The 18,890-nt window shown below is 40.5% G+C and overlaps 1 protein-coding gene across 3 annotated transcripts in view; it reads right to left on the bottom strand.

Moving 5' to 3' along the window:
* Nucleotides 1-18,890, bottom strand: part of LOC124270135 — a 47,680-nt gene that overhangs the window by 12,578 nt on the left and 16,212 nt on the right. For all 3 annotated transcript variants that reach the window (XM_046705155.1, XM_046705154.1, XM_046705156.1), the window contains exons 2-3: nucleotides 14,534-15,019; nucleotides 13,976-14,062 (exon numbers count right to left, since the gene is read on the bottom strand). In XM_046705155.1, coding sequence (XP_046561111.1) covers nucleotides 13,976-14,062; nucleotides 14,534-14,795 — 349 coding nt within the window. In that variant the 5' untranslated portion in view covers nucleotides 14,796-15,019. The remainder of the gene's footprint in view (nucleotides 1-13,975; nucleotides 14,063-14,533; nucleotides 15,020-18,890) is intronic.

Raw genomic sequence — 18,890 nt, 5'->3', positions numbered from 1 at the left:
GATATTTAATTTCAAATCAAAGGAGGAAGTTCCAGTATCCTTGATCTCTGCGCGTTCAATATCATATGACTAACAGTGGCCTTGTCTCTGTATTTAACGAGAAGACTTCAGATTCCGCTATTGTTGCTTGTCTGTTGGATTAAAGCATCAGGGGGGTTTAGGCAAACAAAATGTTTTCATATCAAATACTGTCAATCTCGTCTAGCGGTATATGTGGCCGAAATGCGTAACGAAGCGACTGAAACGTACACGTCGACTTCCCTAATCAATGACGCCTAGAAGCCATTTCTTGTAGTGATGAGAAACGTATTTACAAACTTCCTACTGACATAGAAAAGGCGTGAATGAAATTACTCCTTCTAAACATAGCCTATATATTTAATCTGAGTTGAACACGCCCCAAAATACTTTTTAATGAAATTCTTTCCCTTACACTCAATCCATAGGAATGTCACTTGTGATTACACGGCAGTAAGTTAGTTCATGAAGGCAATGGGCTTGGAAATGCCGCGTCATTGGCAATTATAGATTTTGATAGAACGTTTCTCTGTTAAGTCGAAACAATTTTCTCATACAGGAGATGGAGTGAGGATAAACTATTTATATCTCGTGGGATAGAAGATCGGGGGAAGTAGACCGTGGCTGGTTTCATGGGGAGTGATATTAAAAGGGTGATTCAAAAGCCATTGGAGTGTGACGAACGCTGCGGAAATAGGGCATATTATCCATAACACTTGAATGCTTATTAACACTGCTATGGCCCTAATTGAAACACGCTATATCAATTATTGTACTAGTATTATTTATTTGATGTTGACACTGTCAAGCTGAGGTGAAGTGCATGTATGTGTCTGCAGAAAGCACTGGATTGATCGTACAGGTGTATATTATCTCGACAAGTGCCATTCAGGTGGACATGTTTTGTTTGTTGTTCAATGCTGCACTCAGCAATATATAGCTCTATATGACGGCGGTCTGTATATGTAATCGACGATCCAGTTATTGACATCATCAACGCAACTGGGATACAATGACACGTGTCAACCAAGGCAGCGAGCCTGACCACCCGATCCTGTTAGTCGCCTCTTACGACAAGCTGAAGATCAATTCTAACCCGGACCTTCAAGGATCCAGCTAGTTAAAGGATTAGTCCATAAATGTTCACTAGACAGACAGACAGACAGACAGACACACACACACACATACACACCATGCAACATATTACATTTACATAGCAGCTTCAGCCCCGGATATTGATGCCATAGATCAGTAACTCGATTGTGTAACGACGACATAGCTCCAGTGTTATTGCCGTATGTTGTTCTCGATTGATTAGTTGTATATGTGGCTGGTATGGGTTTGCTAGAGTTTTCTGCCAGCTCATCACATCTGCCACAACCAATCTCACTTTGACGTGATAATACACATCGCTCGATGAGAAAGACGCCAGACATGCACGTGTACAGTACATGTGCAGCACTTTCTACAGATACAACATCCACTACACCAGACAGTCTCCCAGCTAGGGAACTAGACTTGAGTGAGTGAGTGAGTTTAGTTTTACGCCTCACTCAGCAATATTCCAGCTACATGGCGGCGGTCTGTAAATAATCGAGTCTGGACCAGACGATCCAGTGTGATCATGAGCATCGATCTGCGCAATTGGGAACCGATGACATGTGTCAACCAAACAAGCGAGCCTGACCACCCGATCCCGTTAGTCGCCTCTTACGACAAGCATGGGTTACTGAAGGCCAATATTCTAACCCGGACCTTCACGGGTCGGAACTAGACTTGAAACAACACAGGGACGATATAGTTAAAAGCATCACTATTAACCAGGTCTTCGCGAAACAGGTAAGCATGTCCCGCCGTACACCTGTAGGATGTATTCTCTTGAATACTTGCATGCATACTCGTTGACAGAGACAAGTGACGATGTATGCGATGTACGTGTAAACAGTGTAAGACCTGCCCAGTATGCATGCTTGTCACTTGAAATCTTCACGGTGTGCTTGCATATTAATTGAAACCCACACGATGTGCTTGCATATCAGGTGAACCCTCCACGATGTACATTATGCCACTTGACATCTACACGATGTGCTTGCATATCATGTGAACCCTCCATGATGTACATTATGCCACTTGACATCTACACGATGTGCTTGCATATCATGTGAACCCTCCACGATGTACATTATGCCACTTGACATCTACACGGCGTGTTTGTATATTATACAACTATATCATTTGAAACCCACACACTGTGCTTGCATATCATTTGAAACCTACACGATGTGCTTGCATATCATTTGAAACCCACACACTGTGCTTCCATATCATTTGAAACCCACACACTGTGCTTGCATATCATTTGAAACCCACACACTGTGCTTGCATATCATTTGAAACCCACACACTGTGCTTGCATATCATTTGAAACCCACACACTGTGCTTCCATATCATTTGAAACCCACACACTGTGCTTCCATATCATTTGAAACCCACACACTGTGCTTGCATATCATTTGAAACCCACACAGTGCTTGCATATCATTTGAAACCCACACACTGCTTGCATATCATTTGAAACCCACACACTGTGCTTGCATATCATTTGAAACCCACACTGTGCTTGCATATCATTTGAAACCCACACACTGTGCTTGCATATCATTTGAAACCTACACGATGTGCTTGCATATCATTTGAAACCCTCACGATGTGCTTGCATATCATTTGAAACCTACATGACGTGAATGCTAAAACTTGAAATCTACACAACGTTGATATTGTCACTTGAATGTACACGATGTTAAAGCATATCAGTTGAAATCAACGCGATATGCTTGAACAGCATTTGAAATCAAAGTGACATGCTTGAACAGCATTTGAAATCAGCGTGATATGCTTGAACAGCATTTGAAATCAAATTGACATGCTTGAGCAGCATTTGAAAACAACGTGATATGCTTGAACAGCATTTGAAATCAACGTGATATGCTTGAACAGCATTTGAAATCAACGCGATATGCTTGAACAGCATTTGAAATCAAATTGACATGCTTGAACAGCATTTGAAATCAGCGTGATATGCTTGAACAGCATTTGAAATCAACGCGATATGCTTGAACAGCATTTGAAATCAAATTGACATGCTTGAACAGCATTTGAAATTAGCGTGATATGCTTGAACAGCATTTGAAATCAACGCGATATGCTTGAACAGCATTTGAAATCAGCGTGATGTGCTTGAACAGCATTTGAAATCAGCGTGATGTGCTTGAACAGCATTTGAAATTTACACGATTGGACTTCGTACGGACTGACGTCGATGTGGTTGTATATCTATAATAGCTGGTGAGACATGTTATTGTGGCTGGAACAATGCACACCAACTGAAACTGACACGAAATAAACAGGGAACATCTGAACAATTGTTGCTGCATCATAGCACCAACATATCCACAACTAAACTCCTTAAATCGCACGGAGTCTCCGAGCGTACAGGTTACAAGGTGCTAACAAGCTTAAGATTACAACAACGTTGACATCGATCAACACAGCACAGTGTGATCCACGTTCTCAAACACAGTATGCATTTGTCAAATATTTTAAAACAAATAATTTCAACCAGGAACACAATGTAACGTTGTAATTGTATGGTTGTCGAATCCCTAAAATAATCATGTATACGTGAAAATTCACAAATTATACCGAAGCGCTGAAGAAATAAATTAAACTAAACGTGATTAAACAATGCCCATCACATATTAAGTACTACACACTGGAACTTCAAACACGCTTTTCCAAAGCACCAATGATGCATTTGGACAACACAAGAAACTAAACATTGTTTGAAATTCAAGGTCCCACCGGTAATGCAATTACTTCAAATTCTCCTGTCCAATGCCACAACGCTCAGCTCATCAATACCAGATTCCTCAAACAACATGCTTTCCTTCCGTGAGTCAGGACAATTAAAGGAGGCCTTGGTTAATACAAGTCATAGATTCTACCTGTTGTCACATAGCTCATTGCCAACCTGAATTCAGCCTGTTTGACATGAGGATCGACTGGGGCCTATTCTTCAATGTGACTTGAAGTGTGGGTGTTTAACACTGGAATCGACCTCAACTAAAACAAGACGAGCTGTCTGGCATTCTTTGAATACGTTATCTGGTCAGGAATGGTACAAAACAACCCTGTGAAGTAGGATTCAGGAAGAATTGATGGATGGTTTGGTTTAAGTAAAGGGGAAGTTTGTCTACCGATCATATGTAATATTTATTTTCAATCCTGCTTTATATTGGCGTTAAACTTTTAAAAAATTCTCTTTGAGATTACGACTAGATTATGTCGATTGGTTTGGAAATACTTCATGGCGCCATGTTGTTGTGTTGTAGTCGTATGGTAAACAATCGATTCGATGGGATATGAACTAGTTCACGTTGTATCCAGCAATCGTGCAACATGTTCCGACGTATTGTGATATACAGAATGTAACATGATGATGGCTTGTCTATGAAAAATTCCTGTTTAAATCGATATATACCATTCAAAACAAGTAGGGGATATTCCATTTTGCGAGCATACCACTAGCCAATGCCAACGCATATGAGAAAGTAATATCTACCCATACAGATGAAGCATTTCAAAAGGAATGGAATAAATTGCCACATTTTCCTTTAATTTCTCTTCATCATCTCCTTCCTCCTTGGCTTCATCATTTGCATTTTATCAATCTTGTAAATCCAATATCCCCAACTTTTTGTAAATGACACACACACACACACACACACACACACACACACACACACACACACACACACACACACACACACACATATATAAGAATACGACCAGGCCGACACAAATACGGCACGTATTACTATGAGCTGAACCTCAGAGCATGTTGCACATAAGGTTTCCTCTGCCTCAGAGTATGCCCTTGCCTGTGTCTGCCTACTCCAATCACTACTTAATGAATAATGCTGTGAAGTAATGCTGTGCCATATTTTACTGGCTTGATACTTTTATAATAACTGAATAGGATTGCTGATACAAATTGGCATTGTGTCTCTGGTTTTGAAATATAGACATAGAAATAACTGCCGACGTAAAAGGCAAAATACTTCTTTAATACTCATCGCTGAGTACTCAAGTCAACATCAGATGAGTCAACATCAGATGTACCACCGAGGTCACATACCAACTTTATTAAACGTCATTACGATTATTTTTGAAAATATTTTCAGACCACTTTAACATGCCCCGCTGGCTCTGTCTGAGAACTAGTTGCACGCCTATAATCGCCATTGTAAATGTATTTCGTTGTTTTCATACCCCGCTGGCTCTGTCTGAGAGGTATGTAACTAGTTGCACACCTATAATCGCCATTGTAAATGTATTCCGTTGTTTACATACCCCGCCCGCTCTGTCTGAGAGGTATGTAGCTAGTTGCACACATGTAATCGCCATGTTAAATGTATTACACTGTTTACAGTCTCAGTTGTACCCCCAAAGGACCGTCTCTTCAGACACAGCACCATCTGAATTGTTTGTGACCAATTTTCCATCGCAGTCATCGCTCCCGCAACAAAGGGTTCCTTCACTCCGTTGTTTATCGTGACTGCTTGACCGTTACTAGACACCAGACTGTCTGCAGAGGGATGGTCACTGTGCCCGGGACAGTCAAGGGTATGTCCACGACAGCTCAGCTTCCACGTCCAGCTTCAGACACGTGTGGACAATCAATGCCGGACAACGGTCAAGCGAGGACAACGTCTTTATGATGGCATAGCAGCTTAATGCTTAACTCCACATGTACAAACATGATCGCGAATTTGATATTGTCATACAACCATAGAGGTATGCTGTAGATATCGCGACAATGTTGTAGATTTATTTGTCAGTTCAAGTCAGTCATGTTAATATTTTGTAAGATGTTTCAGACAATACGATGAAAACGTGTTTTCTCAGTAGTTCCCCTTTTGATACAAACGGATCTGTCGGACATATTGTAAATATCAAATTACTATAATAAATAAAGATATCAATTAATTAAGAAAATATGCTTGTTTATAACTGAAAACTCATAAGTTTTGTTTAATCAATAATCAATGCGAAGGGAGTAATCTATCGGTTAATGCGTTCGCCCGTCACACCAAAGGTCTGTGTTCAATTTTGAAACATGGGGCAGTGTGTGAAACCTATTTAAGGTGTCCCTGCCGTGATATTGCTTGAAGAATGCTGAAAGCGGAGTAAAACAACATTCTCTCACTCAATTGTCAAATGTTGAAACGTTGTTGATTATAGTCTGTTTGCAGTGAAAACGCACCGATGAATTTCACTTTAAACAAGAAACTAAACCAAATCAAGTGAAATTAAGATTGCGAACCCTCATAATTTTACCTTGCCAATTGGAAATTTAAGTCTTCAGAATTTTATTTAACTTAGGATAAAAGTTGTTTAACAAACGATCAGATTCAAATCGTTATTATTGGTTGTATTACAAGGGGGTGAGCGCAGGAGATGGAACAGTGAAATAAATGCACGTGCGGAACGTGATGAGCGTTAATTTAAACCAACACTACTTGTTCTCGGTGTTTCATATAAAGTGCATACCCCCTTGTAATGCAAACCAATAATAGTGATCGTTTGTTAAACAACTTTTATCCTAAGTTGAATAAAATTCTGAGATTTGAATGTTCAATTGGCAAGGTAAAATTATGAGGATTCGCAATCTTAATTTCACTTTATTCGATTTACCTTTTTGTTTAGAGTGAAATTCGTCGGTACTTTTTCACTGCAAACAGACTATAAATAGGAAATAGGCAACTCGGCGGATCACGTTAATACAGATGTTGTTATCGCTTGAATAGAAACGTTGCTTTAAAGAATAGCATGATACGATTCTGAAAGGAAACTGATAAAAATATGTTTCTGTGAATTAGAGTCGATTTCAATTTGCCATGCTAATCCTACAAAAGTATTCAAAACTAAACTCTTATAAATTTTTTTATAGTTTTTGATCTTATTGATGTAATTATCAATGAATGCCTACCTTTTAGTAACACACCCCAAACCCGGTACGTCATGGTTACACAGATACGATAAGTCAGGTCCGACTTTACATTGCGTAGATTGTTTCTTTCAGAGTATTTATCCGAGACGACAATCGACAAAATTTACATGTTCGGAGGGATAACCTGTTTGACTAAAAGACGATTTCGGAAAATGGACGTGTAATGTTTTTCACACTACCACAGCTCCGACTTTTTACGCTGGGGTAGCCTAGTGGTTAAAGCGTCTGTTCGTCACGCCGTAGGCCCTGGTTCGATTCCGCACATGGGTACAATGTGTGAAGCCCATTTCTGATGTCCCCGCCGTGATATAGCTGGAATATTGCTAAAAGCGGCCTTTTACTCGACACTTTCTTTCATTTGAGCATCTCTAAATAGCTGCACAATTTGTTGATAAGCAATATTTACTCATTCACTTATATGTATGATGTTATATTACTACTGTGACAGGGATATTGAGATAATTCACACTTTATCAAATCGAAAGATTTATAGAAATCAGCAAAATTATAGAAATATCCTTGTCACACTTGAGCAGTCTGCAGCGTGTATATCTGAAGGATAACCTGTAGGTATAATCTTTAAAATATCATGTTTCGCTGGAAGCAATAAAAATAAACAAAAATGCTTGTGATGAAGCCAATACATAACCCTTCAAGATCGTCCCACGGTTATTGTATTCACGTCTCCAGTTTGTAAAGGTGACCCACTAACAGCACATGTTGCCATCCCGCCTTGTAACACATGGGACTTAATATATAGCAAGTCGATATACCGCAGTGTACTGTCGTGTGTGTTCTCTTCTATGTCAATCATAAGTAACGCCAAGCTAACCGTAGGTGAGAGCTTGAACTTGTGAGTGAGTGAGTGAGTCTAGTTTTACGCCGAAAAGCAATATTCCAGCTATAATACGGCGGTCTCGATTAGACAATCCAGTGATCAACAGCATGAGCATCAATCTACGAAATAAGGATACAATGACATTTGTCAACCAAGTCAGCGAGCCTGACCTCCCGATCCCGTTAGTCGCCTCTTACGACAAGCATGGGTTACTGTAGACCATTTTTTAACCCGGGTCTTTAATAGGGTCTGGAATAGGTTACCATTGGTGAGGTGAGGTGAGGTGAGGTGAGGTGAAATTGGGTTTTACGTCGTGCTTGAGAATATTTCGCTAATATGACGACGTGCATGCGTGTGTATGTGTGTATGTGCGGCTGCTTGTACTAGCCCAGACTTAAGCTGGTTTTATAGTGCTAGCCCACTGAGATACCATGCCGCAGTGAACCATGAATACCCCACTCAGACACATTATACTGACTCCGATCTGACAGGTCCTTGTTGTACCCATTAATGCCGAGCGCCAGGCAGGGGACCAACACGTACCATATTTTAACGTCTTTTGGTATGACGCGGTCGGGGATCGAACCCGCGACCTTCCGCTCTCGTTACCATTGGTGGTGGTAGTGGTAGATATGTGTGTATTAAACCAAAATTGATTTTATACAGCTACAAGGTTACTGATGATTAGCAATAAGCATAGCCACTCCATATGCTACTTAATAGACACCTGTTGGACAACATATGGCCTTACAATACCCATTTAAAATTGTCCAATATTTTATATCGAAACTTCGCGATATGTTCTGGAATAGATATTTATAACACTTGGGGCTGAGTTATTGATCTAGTACTATTACCATCGGATCTCATCTATCCAACATACGATACTCTACGCTGTAATTATATCCTGAAATACTTAAATGGCATGTCTTCACAGCAGGTGTACCTGAAGCAGCTGGGAAGATTATTATCCATAAGCAATGTACACTGATCTCTCAGTGGAATAATTAAAACATGTAGTGAATGAGTAGTATACAAAGCGGGTGGCGAAATATACAGGAGTCTTATTGAAACAACACTGGCGAAGATCCGGGTTAGAATTGATCACCAGCAACACTATTGCTGAAAGCAGTGTAAAACCAAACTTTATTCACTTACCGGTCGCAGGACACCTACGCGTCGTATAAGGTGATAGTGCATTGTTTATTTCCGACTGCTGCTTGTCGAATGGTGACTGATAACTCCCCAAAGCAATGGACTAAATTATGTTCACTCTTCTTGGCACCCGTGAATCTCCGGTTTACAATTGGCCTTCCAACTCATGTTTGTAAGAGGCAGCTAACGGGATCGGGTGGTCAGTCTGGCTGACTAGGTTAACACGTATCAAAGTATCCCAATTACGTAGATCGATACTCATGAGGTCAATTATAGGATAGCCTGGTCCAGACTCGATTATTTACATACCTTCGTATAATAGTTGGAATAATGTTAATAATAGTGTGGGTTTAAACGACAAATTAACAAATCTCGCTAAGTACAAGACAGAGTGCGTCGGTGAGTGAGTGGTATTTGGGTATCATGTCGTTTTGAATAGTATTTCGGTTTTATAAAGTAGAGTCAACCACTTCAGCGAACCCCCTGAAAACATCAGCTCAATATCTTTTCACGTTTCGCAGGTGAACGTCCACGTGTGGTTCTGTTATATTAAGCTAACATGTCGTAATGTGGCAGAAATACTGTTAAACCCAACACTTCACATCGTTAAGAAGTTTGTCAGCATATAAACCCAATCATGTTTAATCAGATGCGCATATCATGTCACACAATCGGAACCGAGATCTGGATCATACAATCCCGGATTAATTCTCGAGAACGTGTGAATTCGGCCTACGCGGACAAATATTGCATCTCTCTAAACAAAAGAAGCCTTGACTTAACGTCACAGTTGATCTGCTTGCTGCCTAGAATGTCCCTCTGCCAGAAAGCACTTCATCTCCGGCAGAGATTCAAGCCTTGTCCATAAAGCCGGTAATTCCACAACTCAAATCTCGTAACCTTCACGCGCTGTAACGAGATCACGACAATGCCCTAGTCGGGAGCCTGTATCCTAGGCATGCACCGATACCCAGACAAGGCATCTAGGCATGTTGGCCACGGGGAAGAACCTAAGGTATTTTGTTAGGAATCTTTGCACTTTCAATGAACACCTTTCTTCGACGGAATACCGGGAATATGGTTACGACATGCCGTAAAGCGGTTGGAGTGCCGCGAGAAGTGTTGTGCCATACTATCAATCTGGTCTTTTTACCAAGGTGTATTTATATCGTGTTGCATGTTTCGATAGTGAGTGAGAGGTGCAGGATTGGATTGTGACGGTAAATTGGACACAATGGTCTCGAGTTAACACCAGACAGGTGTGAATCAATTGTTTGCTGAATGCATTATCTGACACGGTGTGCACAATATGACATCAAACTTAGAACTGCCAATTCCCATTTTGTCTTCACCAAATCCCCTCGTTCAATGGAAGGGAATTCAAGCAATGCTTCCAGATATGTATGCATTGGGATGTAATCACACAAAGGACTGATTATTGTCATGCTCCATACACTGCATTGAAGAAATTCTCTGCGAGCTTGTTATGAGGAGACTGAGTATGGTTTTACGCCGCTTTTAGCAATATTCCAGCAATATCACGGTGGGTGGCACCCGAAATAGTTCTTTGAAGCACTGCCAATGGTATTTTTTTCAGATACAAAAATCAAGCTGTTTGAGATTTTTAAAAAGTCATATGGTGGACGATGAAATGTTCCATGTACTTTCTTTCAAGACAAATGAGCGCTGTAGACAGAACAGTTGGTTTAATCCTGAATTTTTCCGTTCGGCTAATCAGGACTGTGGAAAACCACCTCTTCACTTTATACTACAGAAACCCCATATTCCGAATACCATCATTATATAAATATCGCATTTCAGTCCTATATTATCAATAAGTATTGATGTTTCTAGGAGAAGAGAGAAAATAGCGTGAAAAGAAGACCAATAATTGATTAGAGCAGTGTCAACTGTGACCTGTATTATATTATCAAGTCACGTCAAAGAATTATTGATGAGACTAATCTACAATCTATTGTAACTACACTGTATCGTGTACCACAGACATATCCGGAAGTCGAAAACACACACACACACATCTGTTTTGAATTTTTCAAATAGTTTATATCCTGAAACACTAAAGGATACAAATTTACTTCAATCTTCTTACATTTTTCGTTGTTTTCTCAGTGAGAAGTTAGAGCTCCAAGAGAAATGACACGGGTCCAGAAAGAAGTCTTCCGAGCGATCACCTGACTTTATCAAACAGGTATAAACAAACACGTGGATCACAGTTTGTGTAATAAGATTTGTGGCTGAAATCCAGCATTATGGCCAAGTTTTGAGTGTGCGTGCATGGCTGACAGCGTTAAGGCTGTGTCTGTCATATATCAAACACAGCTTCCAATATCCATGCTATGCGACCGCGTTTGTATTGCAGCTTTACATAGGGATGAACTTAAACCCGTGTTTATGCTGTGGTTGGTTCTGTCACCCCAGCCCTCCTCCTGGAGCACACGTGCTGGTCGCTGTTTAGCCATAGTCGACCTTTGTTTATGAAGGGGTTTCCATAATGCTGTATGATATCTATGATAAACTGCACGCTTTTGAAGCAACAGCGTTGTAACCTGTTCAACTTGTTGTTCGTCGGCGCTGTGATCACTCACGTTTGATCCGACTACATTCCACGGGTTAAACTTACGCACTTGTAAGAAAAAAGGTCTTTACAATTATCACGAACGATAAGCGAATATCAAATACTATTTTAAACAGGCGTGTATTATTTGACAAAAAGATTTGAAATATTGTTACCAAGCCAAGAGATACTGAACAAACACTGGTATTTGTGTTCCGAAACATGTCAAGATTTAACATTGGTGTATCGTATTGTGGAGTAACGTTGTATATTATATCTGGATTAAGTCGGTGGGTTTGCACTAGAACGAGGCGTGGAAGCAAGTGTAGAAAAACGGGTCATCAAGTAGCTAACTTGGTGTTGGGGAAAGTACAATCAATATTAACATCACCCTTGCTCACAGTAACATGTTTGGTTGTTTTGTAGTTTAATCTGCTCACATTGTGTACGTGGCCGAGCGTAATCTGATTCCATGCGCCCTTTTGGCCCCTACAGGCGTGAGTCATCGTCTTCTGTTATGATGCGGTAATCCAAGATTTCATAACATGAAATTATTTCTTTAAATTATGAAAATTTTAGGTTTCCGTCATGTAGTGTTTGTCCGTTAATTGTTTAACGCCCAAGTACATATTTAGCGACACCCAGTTTGTTTGTTGTTTAACGCCGCACTCAATATTACAGCTACATGACGGCGGTCTGTAAATAACCAAGTCTGGACCACACAATCCAGTGATTAGCATTAAAAGCATCGATCTGCGCAAGTGGGATACGATGACATGTGTCAACCAAGTCAGCGAGCCTGACCACCCGATCCCGTTAGTCGTCTATTACAAGTATGGGTTGCTGAAGACCAGTTCTATACCAGAGCTTCACGGGTACCAAGCAGAATAGTGAACATAATTTATCTCATTAATTTAGGAGTTATCAGTCACCAATCTGTAAGCAGCAGTCGGAAATAAACAATGTACTATAACCTTATGCGACTCGTAGGTGTCCTTGCGACCGGTGAGTGAATGAGTGAGTATGGTATTACGCCGCTTTCAGCAATATCACGGCGGGGGACACCGGATCAGGGATTCACACATTGTACCCATGTGGGAATCGAACCCGGGTTTTCAGCGTGACGAGCGGACACTTTATCCATTAGGTTACACCCAGTGCGACCTGTGTGTTCGTGTCCTGTCCTACCGTTTCGTGGTGTCCAGGATGTGGAATCCTCACGATTGTGTAGTGTGTATTGAGGAGCCACAATTGGTAACAAAAGTGTTCGTAAGTTGCACGTACGTACTGTTTGCTGAACAGCTCAGCCTCAGGAGATGCCCTCAAGACGACTGAAAAGCTTACAAACCCGTGGGCTACAATACTTCTGGTTAGCCGCTAGGCTACCATCTGCTTCAACTTTGAATTTACGTTAAGCGTCAATCAATGTATGTCCACGGCCCATCCATAAAGACACAAATAACTGGTGTATCCTAATTTCTACTGCACATAAGGACTGTACTTCAATTGTAAATGTCAGCGGCCAATATTCCTGTTTTTAGAGTTTAATCACGGCTTTGGAACTAACTGCAGAATGGTATCATTAAAGGTCTGCTGCTCAGTTCCGGTGTAGGTCTAGACGTGTTAAACTGCGACGTTGCTTCTGTGCAGTGAGCCGAATCATTAAATTAGACACCAGGTCACTAAGATCAATACACGATACAATGACAGAATGCCGAAGTCGTGACCGTCAGGTTACAGTACGGAGGCCTGTAAACATAATCTACCCTGGGCCTGACAAAACAGGTGTTGATATCAGGAGCAACAACCAGGGTATATATACAAATGAAGTTGGCCTGAATAACTTGAAATTAAACTGAGAGGACTTTCAGATGGTTCGTGTGAAGCCCATTTCTGGTGTCCGCCATTGTGATATTGTTGGAATATTGCTAAAAGCAACGTAAAACCAAACTCACTCACTCACTCACTCACACACCCTTAAACAACAACGCCTAAAAGTCATTTGTGGGATTCCGGCCATATCATGAGCATGTGTTTACGAATCGCCATCAAATCGCGAGAACACCAGGTGTTCGAGAAAAGGCATATCCTGTCCCCACTGACATCTGTCACAAATGAAAGATTTCTTTAGGAAACAACGTAAAACATCCCTGATACAGTGTAGAAGTCATTAAATCTTAGTGACGGAGACGGTAGAATTATGACCACTGAAACAACGGGTTTCAAAGATGTACAGGTGTACATGAACTGTCATCGGGATCAGGTGTGGAGAGAGACAGAGTATCAGCACAACTAATGGTGGATAAAGGTACTTACCTCCCACTTTAACAGTATCACTGATGGCAGAGCTGATGATACGGACAGCGCGTTCCTTGGATCCACAGGTGTCGTATACAGAAATACCTGTAATCAAGGCAGGTAATAGGTGAGTCAGGTGATCTTGAACCTTCAGCTGCTGCCATGAACTATAATCATGGCAGAAAAATGTAGCTACCCATCATTTACTTTTCCAAAGTGACTTATAACTTTATTAAAGATACTCATGACATGTGATGAAAGTATATAGGTATATTAAAACTGCATCTAGGCGTCAAATAAGTGATGCATGTCAGAACACGATGAATGTGCCCAATGATTTAGAGTTTAATGAAAGATCTTTGTCCTGTATCAGTAGAGCGGTGTCATTTGAAAAACCAAAAATAATTTTACGACGATAACGACAGTTTTGGATAACTGTTTTAAATGGACAAAACATGTTTGACAACTCAATGCAAAGGAATTTTCAAACATAAATATGTATACATAACTGATATTAAACTACAAATATAACAACTAAATGTAGGTTACAAACTGACAGTAAGGCAGTTCACTTACCGATTGATTGTGATCCCGTCTGTTTTAACATATTATCCAGTTTCCATAACGCAACGAAAGCCATCTGTAGAACGTACGGGTTCGATGTATTACATATGTTATGATCTGTGTCCGAAGTCGTGCGATGTAAATCCAGGAGACAGACGATTTTCACAGTACCAGGCGTCGCCATTACTGGCGGGTGGTGGCTATTTCCATTACAAGTATGTAGGTAAATCAAACAGATCACAAAAATCACCGAAACTCCACTCATCGAAATCATATTGATGAAAGATGTCACCACGTGGGATTATCCCAGCGATCAGTCATTAACGTCTGCTGATGGAAGAAATCACGTCTGCTGCTTGTGTCGTCTGCTCGTCGTCTGCTGGGAGAAAGCCCGGGTCTCGGCTGCGCTCGTCACTGCCGATTCCCTTAGATCAACATCCCTCACGGCGCTCAAGTAATTGTCATGCACACAACATATCAACAACGATGTTTGGTCGTCTGGAAAGGCAAAGAAACGACATCAAATTAATTCAAACGGCTCAAATCAACAGCCAACTGACAAGCCAAACTGTTAAGAAATCAATGAGAGGACATTGTTGTTGCTATTCATTCACCATTATGATACAATTGCAAACTGACATGGTGAAAATACGCCAAACATTTTACTTCTCTGACGTCACAACCATTGTGATTTCAGGGATTGAAGAATCTCCAGTAGACATCGCCTACGTTCCAGTAATTCTGGTCAACAGGACACATAGCCGACATAATAGCCCTTGCTGTCTATGTGTACCTCGGACAGTGTATACTAGTTTTGACAATTCTCTTAATTGCGGCGTTTGGTTATCCGTGACATTTTGTCAACTATATATGGTCGGTGACATTCTGGGTCGACAATAAACACACAATTAGACGCATTAGGATACCGCCTAGATCGTGATTGATGTAGCATTTGTGTTAACCTACTGATAATTAGCATGACTTACCAATTCATGCTCGTTTGGTCATTGAGAATCACTCGTGTTAACAATGTGAAAATATTTGCTTTGCTGAATGACATTGCTTTGATGATTCATATCGCTATTGCTCTTTGAAGGACACTATTTGCACTATACTTTCATTACGTTACAACAAGTTATAGACTCTGTTTGCAGTGGAAACGTACCGATGAATTTCACTCTAAACAAAAAGGTAAATCGAATAAAGTGAAATTAAGATTGCGAATCCTCATAATTTTACCTTGCCAATTGAACATTCAAATCTCAGAATTTTATTCAACTTAGGATAAAAGTTGTTTAACATACGATCATAGTTTCAAATCGCTATTATTGGTTTGTATTACAAGGGGGTATGCACTTTAAAGGAAACATCGAGAACAAGTAGGGTTGGTGTAAGTTAACGCTCATCACGTACCGCACGTGCATTTGTTTCACTGTTCCATCTACGGCGCTCACCACCTTGTAATACAAACCAATAATAGCGATTTGAATCTATGATCGTTTGTTAAACAACTTTTATCCTAAGTTGAAAAACATTCTGAGATTTAAATGTTCATTTGGCAAGGTAAAATTATGAGGATTCTCAATCTTAATTTCACTTAACTTGATTTGCTTTTTTGTTTAAAGTGAAATTCATCGGCACGTTTTCACTGCAAACAGACTATAGTGTATATGTCATATGGTGTGTGGGTGAACATTTTAGTGTGAGTTGACATTTTTAGGTTATTGCTATTGCTTTACGCGAACAGCTCTACCACAGCTGTTTCTGCAAAAATTCATGAAGGTAGAGATTTCTTCTTTACAGAAACGAGTTTTGTTATATGTTGATGTTTTAAAGGAGCTAGTGTGTGACCAACGAAAATGAGGTACTTTCCAGACTACTGCTAAATAACATGTGCTGATTAGGGGCGTTCTACCTCTACAACCACCAACAATACTACTGCCGCTACTTCCACAACCACCAACAGCGACTACTACTACAACTACAACTGCCACCGTCAACACTACTACTACTGCTGCAGCTACTACTACTACTACTACTACTACTACTACTACTACTACTAATACTACTACCACTACCACCGATTCCCACTACTACTACTGCTGCTACCACAACCACTACTACTGCTACTACCACTTCTTCTGCAACGACCACTACTACTATTACTACTAAAGATGATAATAATGCCAACATCACACCATCACCGCTGCTAAAAACTGAGATCCGGGTTAGAACTGGTCTTCCAGAACCAATGCTTGTGGTAAGAGGCAGCTGATGGGAATGAGAGTTAGGTTGACTGGCGTAGCTGACATGTGATAGTATCCTGTTTATCCAGTTTGCGTATGTCGATGCTCGTAACGTCAGCCACTGGTTGACTGGCTCTATTATTTATAGACCGCCGTCGAAGTTGGAGCAATGCCGAGTACCGCCTAAATTAACAATCTACTGCTGCCACTACCTAATACAAAACCAATAACTACTACAGAAATAAATATACACTTCGTTTTGGCAGGACCTATAACGAGCAAAGTGAAAACCTTCGAACAGAAACAAAAGAATTATTGGCAAAAGGTACATCTTTCGGGAGCAAAGCTCATAAAAATACAGGCCATGATTCTTGAAACAGCGGCGTCATGTCATGTCACGACATTATGTCATCATGGGGATTAAAGGGGGCCAAATTAGTTGTGTAGTATTAACCCTCTTAGCTGTGGTTCGCTGATCATCGGCTCCAATATCACTAACAACACAATAGGTTTATTAACATCCAAATACTTATACTATTATCAGATCTTAGTTGTTATTCACATCAATAAAAATCTACATGCGTGAATAGTATTGCATACCTTAACTTAAACATACATGATGTCGTCAGTATGTGAAAATATGCGTTAACATTATCTTCATAACTTTTCGTTTTCATGTTTCGGCCGCTGGCAAGATTACAACAACTCGTCAACAAGGCAACTACTGTAATAAGACTTGACACATATTGCCATTGCCTATACATATAAGACAGTACGACATGTAATTCTTGCGTAATTAGGCCTGCCCGAAGCCTTACCCTCGGCTAGCCAGCATGACAGGTGTTGATATTTTTCTGATATCCAAGGAAACGTGTATCCCCTGAGATAATGCTAATCGCAGCATACCTCCTTGCCAAACCCCTACAGCTACTGCTACCGGCAGTGGGCTGCCAGTATAGATCACCAACGTTTACAGGTTCATCAAGCGGCCTTTACCACAAAGACTGCCCAGATAGAAACTCTCCACATAAGCCTGAATACTATAGTAATCAGTGTTGAACAAAGCAAACATATAGTCCTGTTTGTACGCGGCAGGAAAGGACGACCGACATTGGGTGAGATTAGACAGGTTAAAATAAAATCTCGCGGTACGCCATCAAATTTGAACTTGGATTCATCTTGGCACATGCACTATTTGTTGAAAAAGCCACGGAAACGAGGGGGCTGAACATGAAAACACAAGGAAAGCAACTTCCGGTGAGAGGGAGATAAGAGGTGGACGGACAGCACTTTAATACCCAGTGGTGCGGACGACCACGTACGTTCATAGTAGGTCTGAGACTGGTATCTCTGCCAATTGGACGAGGGGGACGTTTCCTGGTTTGAGACAATTATATTTTGGCCAGTAATGAGGGAATGCGGACTGAGTGAAAGTACAGGAGGCTTTGGTAATTGTTGGTTGAGATTTGTCAGTGAACCCGGTCGATCTTGGTCTCGGAATACCTTCTTTATAGAGCCCCGTGTCAAATATGTAACTTCATAGTCAAAGCGCTTTGACTTCCTCATACCAATGCAGATAAACTTGAAAACACCAATGTAGATTAACTACAGATTTGGGACAGAGGTTTAAATGTAAACATATTTTTTCTCAAAGCCATGTTTGATTGTAGTATCTTACGATTTGTCAACAGTGACTCCACGAACTTGATTCAAAATATTTCTCAGTAAATTGAGGTATGGGATGCCTGTAGTGTTTGCCGTTGGTGTTAAGCTTACCCTGCAGTACATTGCCTAACGCCCGACAATGAAGGCGGGATGTTCACAAAAAACATCTGCGTTCCTGTGTTCAGTAGTTTTGTCTGGTTTGATTAAACATATGTTTAATCATGAAGATGAATTAGGATTGGTGAACAAGCATTACTGCTTATATTAACACCGCTCCCATGCAACATATAATACAACATGAAAATGGAGGATTTGACGTCATCGATACTGACCATTGCATAAATATAATATATTTAAAATATATAAATATACAGATTACATGAAATACAACTATTCTCTAAGTAGTCATAAGTTAGAGAGTTACAGTTGTGTGTGTCTCACAAGCCATTGTAGAAATA

Source organism: Haliotis rubra, unplaced genomic scaffold (genome assembly GCF_003918875.1).
Source record: "Haliotis rubra isolate DU_JTF1 unplaced genomic scaffold, ASM391887v1 Scf15, whole genome shotgun sequence".
Taxonomy (NCBI): Eukaryota; Metazoa; Mollusca; class Gastropoda; order Lepetellida; family Haliotidae; genus Haliotis; species Haliotis rubra.
Note: the sequence above shows the minus strand (reverse complement) of the source record. Positions and strands in the feature narration are given on the sequence as shown.